This window comes from Sciurus vulgaris, assembly GCF_902686455.1.
Source record: "Sciurus vulgaris genome assembly, chromosome: 3".
Lineage (NCBI taxonomy): Eukaryota > Metazoa > Chordata > Mammalia > Rodentia > Sciuridae > Sciurus > Sciurus vulgaris.
Window position 1 is genome coordinate 155,561,885 of NC_136463.1, and position 14,523 is coordinate 155,576,407.

The window sequence follows — 14,523 nt, forward strand, 5'->3', positions numbered from 1 at the left end:
ATAAGAATTAGAGCTTATTAGCTTATTAAAATAATCTTAATTATGAACTAATTATTTTCCAACTAATGTTTGGCAAGCCATGGTTAATATGGCTTATTATATTTGGTAAATTGGACTGTTCCTTTTTTTAGATACTTTGATCTATATTATATTTTTTAAATGGATCAGTAGTATGGATCTCATGATACTGAACACATTTTTACTTTTATCATCACATAAACAATATAATTAAGCAATATCGATGGTGCAGTTCAATCAGCCAATCAATCAATGTAACTTAAACTTTGTAAATAGTCAGTCCTCTGTATTCCTGGATTCCACCTCCAAATATTAAACCAATCGCAGGTGGAAAATACTTGGGGGGTGGGTTCCAGAAAGTTCCAAAAAGCAAAACTTGAATTTTCTCCACACAATAAATCCATGAGAATGATGTGCAGTCACTCCCTGCTGTGGTCTCCCACCATTTAGTACCTCTTTTTGTAGCATCCCTGGTCCAGTCTCACTGCATCCTCTGTAGTTAGACCACAGCTGTTGTGCACTGAACTTGTGCAGATTTTGTTTTCTTTGCAAATTGGACTATTTCAAAATGATATATGAATTGAATTATATTATACATTTAGAAAAAAAAAAACTTTTATAGAACCAAAGATTTTAAAACCTAGACCAGGATATTTATTTCAAACTATTTGAAATGCATTTATATCTTATTACAATAAAAAATTCGGATAGTTCTTTAGCTAATGAAATTTTATTTGTCTTTTATAGTATTCTGGTCTAATTTTATTGATATTCAAAAGTAATTTACTTAATTATTGCAGAAGACATGTTTGGGTAACCCTAAGATGGCGGCTGGCGTTGAGCCAAGAGGTGGCGCATAGTTAGTGTTTAACACGGAGTAATCTACTTTTGCCTGATTGATTGATGTCTCCTCTGTGCTAGTGGTCAATAGATGTTCCTCATTCTTAATAGGTGCTGTGGTGCAAGCTCCAACCATGCTACTTAATCCTAAGCTGATTGGCTGCCTTAGGTATATAAGACACACACCTATAGGAAGCACCATCATACAAGCAGCACCTCTGATAGATCGCAGAAGGCAGATGGCAGATTACAGATCACAGATCGCAGCGTGCGGGAAGCACACACTTCTAGCATGCACCTTTAGGACACAGGATGTAGGATGCACCTTTAAGAAGAAGCAGCAGGACTCTAAGAAGATATAGATCTCTGAAGGCGTAGCCTCTCCGTTAAGCAAAGATTCTCTCTTTTAAGCAAAGACTCTCTCTTATGCAAAGCTTTTCTCTCTCCTCTCAAAGCCTCACTTCCTCTATAAACTAGTAGAATTAAGCAAACAAGCAATAAAGCAGTGCACTAAAGAGAAATATAGTAGAAGTAGCTCAGTTTCCAGTCCACCTCCAATAAATACCCGCGCAATTGTTTCTGCAGGCGGTAACAATATCCGCACGACTGTTGCCGCGGGCGGCGACAAATTATTATATTAACATTATTATTATAGTGGACATTTTAATTTACCTAGTTATTATCTTGAATATAACAATCTTTAGAACAAAGCCAAAATTTGGTAAAGACATCCACTACTTACTAAACCTAGGCAAGAAACATATTTCAGACTATTTGAAATGAGGTTCATTAAGAACAGTCAAATAGGACTGGGATTGTAGCTCAGTAGTGGAGTGCTTGCCTTGCACATGTGAGGCACTGGGTTCCATCCTTAGCACCACATACCATGAAGCAAATAAAGGTATTTTGTCCATCTACAACTAAAATTATTTTTTAAAAAGTAGTCTGATAATACAACCCTACAATTTGCCCCGTTGCATATAATTATTGTTCAAAGCATGTGTACATTAAACTTTATGATTTATTTTGTGTATTTTTATAAATTATATAGCAATGCTGCTTTCCATTCTCTTTTGCTTGTAAAATTTGAGCATATGATACTTCACATATTAATTGATGCCTTTGAAAGCAGTATAAAATGATGTTTATGCATATAATTTGGATATAGACCCAAACACTCTTACTTACTAGGTAGGTGTATCACTTTGGGCAATTTATTTAACTTCTGCATCTTCACTTCCCTCATCTTTAAAATAGGAATGAAACCATACCTATGTCATAGGATTATAGTAAAAGTTAAAGGAAATACTTAGTTAATACTATGCTTGACACAATAAGCTTTTAAAAGTGTCATTCATAATCTGAAAATAATGGTTCCTTTAAATTCAATTCATAAAATTGTCAAAGCTCACTTTGATGTGTATAGGTGTTTAACCAATGAAAATTTAATTTGGTGCTTTCTAGGATTTAATGTATGGAAACAAATTAAAGTGGGAAAATATAAATGACTATAGAGCTGTAAATTATACTTTACAGAATTTTATGCTAAAAGAGAACTTTTCTCTCTTAATCTACAAGTATTACTAAATAGTTTATATTCTTGTTCTATTTTATATTCTCCACAGAAAATTTGTTGAAAGAGAACTGTTCAAACCTGATGAGGTACCTGAAAGACATAATTTATCTTTTTTTCCAACTGTAAATGATATAAAAAATCACATCCATGAGGTACAGAAATCCTTGAGAAATGGAGATATGGTATATAACTCAGAGATTATTCCAGCAACGGTATGATCACATCCACAATCTTTGTTTTATGAGAAAACCTTTCTCAGCTTCTCTAGTATTTGTCCTAATAGAGATGGCTACTATTGGACCATCTGAATGACTATGATATGGGAAACAGTAGTGGCATGTTTTTTTATTAAAATGTAAACCATAGACCATCAGGTGATGACTGCAATTTTTTTAAAATTATTGTCACAAGGAAAAGAAATGATGGATTTCCGAATAGTAATCTTCACTTTAAAATCAAATTTCTCCGTAGAAATTATTTTGTACTTATTTATTTAGTAAACTTTTATTGAATTAATTCCCCCCCACTTTCTATTTATTTGTTTATTTATTTTGAGACCAGTCTCACTAAATGTTGCCCTAGCTGGTCTAGAACTCCTAAGCTGAAGTGATCCTTCTGCCTCAGCCTCCCAAGTGCTGGGACTGCAGGTATACAAAACTACAGTCAACTCCCTCATTTTAAAAAAATAATGATCAAAATTAAGTAGTTGGGACTTGATTGCATAAAGTGATGATGTTAGTTCTATATACCACATGTGAATATCAATTGTACTTCATAGTTTAAAACTATAGTTTCCCCAAATACTAGTAATTTCTAAGAAAATTTTATCATAATTACCGAGAAACTACTAATTACTATGCAGGCAACAACTATGGCATTAAAATCTGAGAAGCATCCTTTGTTCTTCTAACTTTCCAAATTCAGCAGCTGAACATATACAGAACTTTTGATTATTCTATCCATTGCTCAGGAAATAAAACAGATTTGCTATACAAATTATTGCTGTCCAAACTTGAGAACCTAATGTATTTGAATAGTATACTTGTGCTTTGAGCATATGAACAAGTAGAGTAATAGAATAAAACACAAATATAGTTTGACAATAAAATATGATAGTTGTATGAATTATTTAAATTTTTTTCATTATTACTACTTTATTTTCATTGAAATAAATGTTCCCATTTCAGCTTCAGTGGACTACAGATAGTGGGAATATTCTCAGAGAGACTGTGACAGTTACGTTTGCAGAAGGTACGTTATCTTGAATTCCTTTAAAATATAAAATTAAACCATGTAAAAACTGGAAGGAACTTAAGATAGTATATGATCAAATTTAATAGATAAGAAATCCATGACCCAAAAGAGCAAGAGCAATTCTGTGGGATATATCAAAATATCTCCAGCTATTTAAATTTCCCTGATATTTAATATTTATGCGTCTTTTTTTAAATATTCTTTTTTAGTTGTTGATGGACCTTTGTTTATTTATTTTTATGTGGTGCTGAGGATCAAACCCACCGTCTCACATATGCTAGGCAAGTGCTCTACCACTGAGCTACAACTCCAGCCCCAACATTTATGCTTCTTTGTGACTGAAAATTAAGCTGATTACTAGCATAGTGAACTAGAAGGCTGGATAAATCCAATAGTAATAACTTTAAGATACTTTGATATGGGAACTAATATTCATTTTATATGGTTTTCTTTTTCTCATATGTTCTTACTCCTCTGGTCTTTAAATAGTGTAAGCCTATTTCAACCTTTTTGCATGTGTCTGTCTTCCAGAAATGTTTTTCTTCTGCATGGCAAACCCTCTTTATTATTAAAATAATCTCCAGTTTTAAGTGCTCCCTTAACTTCACTTTATATTAAAGGAGCTACTCATTCTTTTATATTTACCTCTGCGTTTAACATGGAAACCTGTGGTTTACATATCTGTATTCACACAACTTGAACTCTTCAGAGGCAAGAATTTTATTTTATTCAAATTAACATAACTGTTGTTTAGGATAATGCCTGCTAAAAAGTTAATACCTAAATAAATGCTTTAGAATCAGTTAATGAAAAACTACATATGTATAGTATTTTTTATTCTACTTATTAACCTTTCCCTACAGAATGGCTTTGAGGGCTAGGGTTGTAGCTCAGTGGTTGAGTTCTTGCCTAGCACATGTGATGCCCTAGGTTTGATCCTTAGCACCACATAAAAGTAAATAAATAAAATAAAGGTATTGTGTCCATCTATAACTAAAAATATATTTAAATAAAAAGAATGGTTTTGAAATTGTTTAGCATTATTTATTTATTCTTTATATATTTAAATCATTGTGCTAAGTGCCAGACATAAAAAAGATAGGTAAATTTCATACTTAATGAAACTTAAAGTTTATCAAGAGAAAAAGAACATTAAACAAATATATTCTAATTAATTACAGTTATGAAAAGTACCATGGAAGAGTTGTGCAAAATTATGTGGGACTAGTGATAGAGACAGAACAGAAAGTAGGGAATGATACTTGAAAATGTCACTTTTAAGAACTAAAGAATAAATAGGAGTTTGCCAATCAAAGTAATTACATTTGTGAAAACCAATCAAGAAAGAGCTTTGTCACATTTAAGAAACTTAAGAAGACTGGTGTGGGTATAATGTTAGAGTTAAAACTGGATAAGCAAAACAGGTTTAGGAAGCCTGTATAGGATGAAAATGTATAGACTCTAGCTGTTTGTACATACACTAGAAATAGACAAATTTAGGATGAAAATGTATAGTAAAATGTATAAACTCTAGCTGTACATACACTAGAAATAGACAAATTTGAGAGTTATTTTAAAAGTAGAATTTAAAGATCATGGTTATCGATTGAATAGTTGGGGAGACAATAAAGTTAGAAAGATTCTAAGATGACCTCTGAATTTGTACCATGAGCAGTTGATTGATGATAGGATTTACTGAGTTCAGCAACACTGGCAAAAGGATAGGGTATTGATGAGGAAAGGGGAGAGAAAAAGGTAATACATCAGATTTGGACACTTGAGTATTGAAGCCATTTCAGTAGAGTGGATCAGGAGGAAGCCGTATTAGAGTGATTGAGGAATGAATGGAAGATAAGTGAAGGAGTAGAGATAATTTGAACCACTTTTTCAAGAATTTTCTATAAAGAGCATATGGGTTGAGGAAAGGTATTTTTAAGAGACTTGAAGAGATAATGAAGATGGTAGAATGGTAAGTTGAGGAAATTTCTCTCTTTTGGCTTCTCTTTTTAAGTATGAGTGAGGGTAGGAATTAGGAAAGGCCTCAGCAAGGATGGTGTGAGTTTGAGGGAAATGGATATAAGAAATCATTCTGAATAGAGAGTAAGATACAGGTGAAGGTCTAGTTGAAGTTGGTATCAGTAGTAGAAGTGAGTTTTTTTTTCAGTGGCAATCAGCTTCCCACACATAGGCATAGGAAACCATTTTTGTCCAGAGTTAGAGTTTTAGCAGCAGAATATAACAAAAGGCAAGGGAGTTTAGGATACTTGTAAGAGAAACTGGAATTATATACCATGGACTCTAAGCTGGATAATGAAAGAATCTTATTAAGGAAAAATAATGAACCTGAAGAAAATTCAGGAACTAGAGTCACATAAGGTTGAAGAATTATAGCAAGGGTTGGGGCTGTCACTCAGAGGCAGAGTGCTTGCCTAGCATGTGTGAGACACTGGGTTCAATCCTAAGCACTGCATAAAAATAAACAAAAGTGTTCTGTCCATCTACAAATACAAAAAATTTAAAAAATAAAAAAGAATTGTTGTAGCAAAGTACCTGTGTAAAACGCCTAGAAGAATTAAGATTTTGTTCAGAGAATGAGATATCTAAATTTGAGATTTTAGAGGTAGAATAGTCTCTTCACTAAAGGTACAATTAGAGGCAGAATAGTATCATACTAAAGGACAGGTGCAGCAGACTAAAGGACTTTAGAAATGAAGAAGGCAATAAATATGAGAGAGCTCTTTAATCTTCTGAACAGTCCTCTGAAGAAGTATTGATTACATTGATTCTATATATGAGGAAACTGAAGTTTACAAACCGAGTTTTGTAGTATGTTGATGGTCATCCAGAAAAGCCAGAACTTAAATTCATCCTTGTCTTGATACCAGGACCAGTTTTTAAATTTCTGAGTTGTAGATGGGTGTGGTGGTGCATACCTGTAATCCTGAAGACTCAGGAATCCAAGGCAAAAGGATCAAAAGTTGCCAGCCTGGGCAACTTAGCAAGACCCTGTCTCAAAAAATAAGGGCTAGAAGGTAGCTCAGTGATAAAGTACCTCTGGATTTAATCCCCAGTACCACCAAGAAAAAAAAAAAATCTATTATGGAAGCCCTAAAATTGTGGGGATTTTATTATTGTTATTCTCATTTGCTTGTTTGTTTGTTTGAGACAGGGTATTACTAAGTTGCTCAGACTGGCCTCAAACTTGCTATCCACCTGCCTCAGCTTTCTGTAGCTGGGATTACAGATGTAAAATTGTTTTTGATTGATTTAAGGAGATGAATACCTTTGAGTTAACATAATAAGAACTACATGAAAGGGCTAGGGCTGTAGCTCAGTGATAACAGGCCCTGGGTTCAATCCCAGCACCTCAGAAATAAATAAATTAGATATGAGAATGACTCAAATTCCATAAGGACCAATTACCTTTAAAATTAAGATAATAAGAGAAGTTTTTACTTCTATTCCCTTATTCCAAAATGAGTTATGGATTAAGAAATTTAATACTGTTATTGAGGACCAATGCCAGGCATTGTCCTAAGTTTTAGGACTACAGAAGATGAATGAAATTTGGTCTTTGTAACTGAGAAGCTACATATGTAGAAAACTTAAGGTGTAGTCTAGCATTATAGCATGAAGAATGGACTAGATCAGAGTTACAGATACAGAGTCTTTAAAAAGGAAAAAATATATTCCCAGATCCCATACCAGATCTATTGAATTAAAATTAATGGAGGTTAAGGTCTGGGGTATAAGGCCATGGGTTCAAACCCCACCACTAGGAAAAGGAATGGAGAATGAACCTAGGTATTTTAGACAGCTTTTTCATGTGACCAAAAGACCTGACAAGAACAATTTTAGAGGAGAAGTTTATTTGGCACTCAGGGTTCAAGAAGTCTCAATCCATAGACAGCCAACTCAGTTGCTCTGGGCCCAAGATGAGGAAGTGGAGGAGGAAAGCAGCTCAAGACAGCACAGTCAGTAAGTAGAGAAAGCTTCACTTGCCAGGGACAAAATATAAACCCCAAAGGCATGCCTACAGTGACCTACCTCCTGTAGCCATACCCTACCGGCCTACACTTACCACCCTATTAATCCATATGTAAATTAATGTACTGATTAGATTAAGGCTCTCATAACCCAATCATTTCACTTCTAAATTTTCTTGCATTGTCTCACACCAGAGCTTTTGGGTGATATCTTGTATCTAAACCATAATACTAGGAATATGTACTTTTAAATTTTTCCTTAGAGATTCTGATGATCTGCCTGGTTCTGGAAATATTGGGCTGACTGACTTTTTCTTTTTTCTTTCTTTCTTTTTTTGATGATAATGATTTCTTAAAGTCTTTTGCAAACCCTTGATCTTGTTTGCTATTCTACTTCTGATAGAAAGGGTTGTAATAGAGTGTAGTATCCTAAGAGCCATAAAAATAATTTTTTAATAGTTTGTATTTTATATAATTTAGGAAATTCACCAGGAGAATCAGTTACTACCAAAGTGGAAGCAAATCAGGCAGGGACTTCCTTGTCTCCAGAACCAACCCACTTGCTCTCCTCACTTTCCTCATTTCAGCCCAAAATATTTACACAATTACAGGTCAGTATCCAGTAAGATAACCAAATTTGGGGCTGTTCTTCTTTCTCCATGTCTCTTCTTCTAGTGATTTTAGAAAATTGTTATAGCATTAAAATGATCAGATATTTCTTCATTATTAATTTCCTTACCTCTTTGTATTTTAATATGATAATTCAAATAATATCCTTTCAAAAAAGGTTAAAGCAGACTATGAATGAAGTCAAATTTAGTTGTATTAATTTTCTCTTGTTTCTATTCTTTTTTAATATTTGTTAGTAACTATTTGCTTGTATTTTGTTTCAGTTTTTGTCAAAAGAGTAGTATATCATATGAAAATATTATACATTATAAATTCAAATATTTTGATATAAATCTTTTCTATTTAAAAGGGTTTGCAATTACAACCAAGATTTACCTCTCCTGATGGATCACCAGCTTTGGTATCAGTAAATAACCAACCCTCCTCCAGTCCATCAAGACTTTTGGATTCAGTAGAAAGTACTGTAATGAATAGTAATTCTCTACTGCTTGGTCAAAGTCATAACCTTCAAACAGATACATGCCTAACCCAAAATAGTAGTACTGCCTCTACCATGGGTAATCTCCCAGAACCAGATCAAAATCTAGTTGCAGTGGATCAGCTGGTGGAAGTTGGAGATATTGAAGAGACAGGGAATCTGGAAGGAAGCATCCATAGGATTCTCTTGCGAGACATGCAGACCATTCCAATCCGGATTATAGACAACCACCCAGCTCTTAGTAAGTTAAAATCAACTTATGATGTTACTTTTTGTCTTTATGCACTATCATTATTATATCATACTACACACTATCTTTTCTACCCAGTGGATTTATAATATTTTATAACTGGAGCAAAAGTATGAGAGAGAAGAGGGAATATTTCATTAGCATGAGTTTGAGAGCTTATAAACTTATAATTTTGTTCTTCTCCTTATTTCTAGTTATTTAATCCCATTGAAATTCGTATTCCCTAATTAACTTTTTTCCCCATGGAAAATCTCTTGATGTGAAATCAGAAAATTGTTTTAGAATGCTTTAAAACATTGATAAAAACAGATAAAATATTATCATTAAAACTATTTTAGTGCATAGCTTTTGGGAAAAAAGGATTTATGTACACAAAGAAAAATGGAGTAAAGTTTGCAGATACAAAGGTTAAAATGAATATTTTGAATTACAAAGTTAAATGTTCTAGGTTCTGTGGAAGGTGAAAGGGAACTAATAAAACTTGGGCACTTGGGTTTAGTCTAGGACCTTGTTATCTTCACTTTATTACTAACCAAGTTGACATAGTAGTAAACTTTTAACTTCTACTTGACCTAACTACGTCACTTCATTTCATACGAATTGTTCTGGACCAGTCACTTTTGTGGTCAACAATATGCAGTTTGTTTTGAAGAGCAAAAATCTTCAAAGAAATTATTCTTGGAACATATATTTTCCCTCCATCTCAATCCTCATTCTTCTGGGTAAAAAAAACTGTGACATAGTTCCTTTCAGAAACAGTTGGCATCTTTTAGATTTGTTGAAAGCATTACTTTCAAAAATTTATTCAGAGAGCTGTGGCAGTTGTAACTGCTGAGTAACTTAAGTAGATGTGAAGAAAAAGAAGTATATATGAATGCTTCATGAAAAGTTAGAGGTCTCTCCATTCCACAGATGAGAAAACCAGTGCTCAGGTAGGTGAGTAATTGCCTAAAGTGCACATCTACTAAGTGACAGAGCAAGGATTTGAACCCAGATCCGTCTTGTCTTTCAAAGCTTTCTTCCATTCAAATATGCTTCCTTCCTCTGTGTTGTGCCACAGTATTTCTGGGAGTACTGATCCAGATTACTTTAAAGGAGACCCTCTTTGGATCCAAATTTGCATGATTTATCAAGTTAGATCACAATCTGAGGGACTGTTTCACCTAGATATCAGTTCTTGGAATCACTCAAATCCATCCCATACTAGTTCTCTATGTCTCTGGCTAAACTCCAATATATCTCCTTGTGAAGACAAGAATTAGGTATTTTCAGCATGGTTCTCTGAGCAAATATTGCCCCTTTAACCTGTATTTCCTAATAGCAACTGAAAAGCCAATATTTTTGAGAAAGAGATTTGAAAATTTGATGTTAGACATTCCATCACCACTTAATCAGTACTGCTGTTTGTATGCTACCTTTAGATTAACTTGGTTATAAGTGCTTTCAAATCAGAATGATAAATGGATTATGAAATGTTTCAGATAAACACATAGTTCACATAGCTAAGTCAGAGTTGTCATTTAAGATGTGGCACTGAGTGTTCAAATATACTAACTTTTTCTCAATTGCAGCTTGGTTCTTTTTCCAAACTACTGCTTTTTGTTTTTCTTCTAAATTGATATAATTCTAAAGATTCCAGTGTCATAAAGTATATTAACCCTTTGGATTTTTCTTTTATGTTTCGTTTTAAAGTTGAAGAAAACCCAGAAGGTACTATTTCTATGAAACAAGTTAAACAAGAACCCAAAGAACCAACATTGTCCTTGGAAACAAAAAAAATTGGACTGTAAGAAATTATCTGCTACATAAATTTTTGAAGCTTTTCAGAATTTGCAACTCTGGTGACTTCTGATGTCTTAGAAAAGAAGATGAATATTGTCAAAGCACAGCATTGTAATAACTGAACTGAAGACTGATGAGCAGCTTTGATTTAAAACTGATATTTTTGTTGCCAAGTCTATATTTTAACCTACTTTAAGAGATATTTTGCTCTTATTTTGTGTAATTCTTATGCTTTTTGGTTATCTAATAAGTCAGTATTTCAAAAGATTGTCAGAACTTACCCATAGTAATTTAGTCGAAACATGAACACTTATCTAACTTATTTCTGGAAATATCCAGTTTGATTTATGTAACACAAAAAAGAACAACAAAACAGTAGATGAGTGTATGTTCATATATGTATGTCATGAATTTTAAAGTTGTAAAGAAATTTAACAGGTGAGAGAATATTTGTAGTCTGTATTATTTGAAAAGATAAAGCAATAGATTTTATATAATAACACAAAGCCCAGCAATCACGTCTGTGAAAACCACACAGTTACATTTTAGCTTCTTCCCTTTTAATTTTGTACTTTTAACTATAAACCAATAGCATGTTAATGGTCATCTAGTAGAAATTTAAATGACTTGGTATGTACTGAGAATTTTAACTTGAATTAATCAGAGAAGCAACAGAAATCAGTATATGTTGCATGAACTTACACTATGTTGTAGGTAAAACAGTATTAATGGGTAAAAAGATGAAGAAATTGAGAATTTGGAAAGAATAATAGAATTTCTTGGTGTTTACAAATAATTTAGGAAATTTTTTGTTGATAGCAGAGGTTTTCATTTTTGTTTTTGTTTCTTCCCCCTTTAATTTGAAGATTCAGTTTGGGTTAGAAAAGAACTTAAGTTATATTTAGATTGTTCTAAGGCTGGAGCTCTTACTGAATCAATAGTATTAGAATTCAAAGTATTTTGGGATAAGTTGTTTTAGTTTAAAATTTAGTTCCTATTTAAAACTTTAAAATATCTGATCTGGTATATTTGCTTGTTAAGTATATTTACTTCGAATACCAAATAAGTATTAATCAGTATATTCATTATAAACAACTGTTTTCCGGAAGATTAGCAAAGTAGAAATGGTACCCGTAACTATCAAGAAATCAAGCTCTAGACAGGTACATTGGCACATGCCAGTAATTCCAGCAACTCAAGGCTGAGGCAGGAGAATTGCAAGTTTGGAGCTAGCCTCAGCAATTTAGCAAGGCCCTAAGCAACGTAGTGAAACCCTGTCTCAAAATAAAAAATTTTAAAACAAACTGGGGATTTGACTCAGTAGTTAAGTACCCCTGTGTTCAAGTCCTGGTGCCAAAAAAAAAAAATCAACTCTAAAGGCTTTGTTTCTCCAAAGATCATATGTGAGCATATTTTAAATTTTATTTTTTAAAAAATAAGAATTTCAAGTGGATATAAATGTTTTATATTCAAAGCATGCACAATATAATATGAAAGTTAACCTTAATACTTTACATAAATATGTCACTTTTGGCTTTTCTAAGTCCAGTCTCTCATTCTTAACTTACTTTGTTTCGGGTACATGACATGTATCTAAATATAAAGCTCTGATGTATTAGAAATAGGTAGAATTCTAAAATTGCTTACTTTTTAGATTTATATCCTATTCAATATAAAATTTATTATTTATATCCTATTTAAAGCAAAGTTAATATTTAGTTATATGTACGATTTTAATAAGAATTGCTTTTCTTTTCTTAAGAATTGAAAATATTTTATGTCAGCATTTGTAGAAGTAGGCTGCTAAATTTGATTATGTTATGCAAAGTTAAACAGAATCTTAGTTACCTCAAACCCACATCTGTTAGTGTATGTGTACTTAAATGAATAAGTTCAAACATATTTATGGTTTAGTGTTGCACAATAGGTAACATTCTTTTCACTTGTTATTTCTACTTTTTATGGAAAGTTTTTCAAGATTTTAAGTAATAGATCTTTTTCTTCCTATAATGATAAATGTGTATTATTAAATATTTCACCCATTGAACTATATCATATTCTTTTGGAGACATTCCTTTCTTTTTTGATGTTGCCTTGCTAAAGAGAAATGCTTGTTAAGATACAAACTCTGATCAGTTACCTGTGAGGATGAGAGAGATGTCAGAGGATTCCAACTTTGGTCCTTGATCAAAAACAAAACATAGTTAAAATATAATTCTCTTATTTCATTCTGTGTGATTGTCTCTTCTGATAATGTTTTTTTTTTTATGAGAATAGAAAGTAACAGTGCATCCTTCCCACGACAAACAAGAAACAAAACAACCCTACAAAAACCAAGAGAGTGAAGAAAAGTTTAAATTACTAATTGTATACTCTTTGGGGTTTTAGGTAGAAACTGGAACTATGAGTATTTTCATGTAAGTATTTTAATGAGTGGCTCTTCAAAAGTGATTTCTGAGAAAATTTAAAAATTCATTTATCGTCTAAATGCATGTTTAATCACAACATGTTAGTATTTTGTTCTAGGGTGCTTGGCATCACGTTTTGAAAACAGTTTACATATTTTAAACATCTAATTATTTTTTTAATTCACAGGGTATTAAGTACAAATATGTAAAATTTTCATTATCTATATTTGGCATTCTCCTAACAGCTCTACAGCAAAGTTTGATGTATGTTCTTTCATGTCAGTTTTACAAGATGTAATATTGTAGTAAGGAGTCAGACATTCAAATTAAACAGTTAGAATCTCACAATTACAACTCGTTTCTTCATTGTAGTTTTCGTGTTCCAAGCCTCCAAGTGAACTTTATATATACTCCAATAAATTATAGATAAATACAGCCATGGTAGACTTTTCCCTCAACAGCAATTATCTGTGTAAGCAGTTAGTATAATTAAAAAGAAAAAAAAAAAACAGTTTGAACATCTTATGCAAGGTCACTATTTTCCTAAAAGCCACAAAAGTAATGGAAAAGAGATTTTGGGATCCGGTTTTGAATTATTAGAGTTTCTAATTTTGAAGCCCGCCAGGTCGTGTTTCATCTTCTTTATATCCTATCAAAAAATACACTTAATCACGTGGATATGAAAAAGATGTTTCCTTTGTGCCAGATTTTAAAAGAGGTTAAAATGTGTGTATATATATTGTAATGATGTATAATGTCCTTGTTATAATGTAATTTTTTCATTAAAAAAGTCCTGTGTTGTTTTTCTTACACTTGTTGTTGTTTTTTTTTTTTTTTTTTTTTAATATGCTTTTCCTGGAGATAGTGGTAGTTTGTTTATCTTAAATAAGATGCTGAATGAACACTTTAATACCTGAGAATTTTGACTAAAGATTTATGTGCAATTTGGAACCTGAAAGTTTTTAAGCCTAATTACCAATATCTTCTATTTACATTTGGGGATGTACATGCATTTAGTACTCTGTAACTCAGTCAAGCATCAACATTTTAAAACAATGTGCGTAACATGGTGTAATTCTTTTTTCCTCTACCTCTACCACTGACATCATGGTGCCAAAATACATACAGCATTATGCATTAGGAATGATAATAGATATGATAAGAAGAGAAGGGATCATTAATTATTCCCCCACTTGCTTTCCCCACCTCCTTTATTCCATTCTATTCCTGGTTTTCAGAACCATAGAAAATCTTAATCTCTCCAGAGAGAAACTGAATTGGCTGTTGCCCATCAGCTAGTT

The 14,523-nt window shown here is 32.6% G+C and overlaps 1 protein-coding gene across 1 annotated transcript in view; it reads left to right on the forward strand.

Annotated features, from left to right (window-relative positions):
• Positions 1-14,032, forward strand: part of CARF (calcium responsive transcription factor) — an 85,898-nt gene extending 71,866 nt beyond the window's left edge. Inside the window, 6 exon segments of the mRNA XM_079130596.1 lie at positions 2,484-2,646; positions 3,622-3,685; positions 8,155-8,285; positions 8,654-9,023; positions 10,725-10,806; positions 10,808-14,032. Coding sequence (XP_078986722.1) covers positions 2,484-2,646; positions 3,622-3,685; positions 8,155-8,285; positions 8,654-9,023; positions 10,725-10,806; positions 10,808-10,841 — 844 coding nt within the window. The 3' untranslated portion in view covers positions 10,842-14,032.
• The last annotated feature ends 491 nt before the right edge of the window (positions 14,033-14,523 follow it).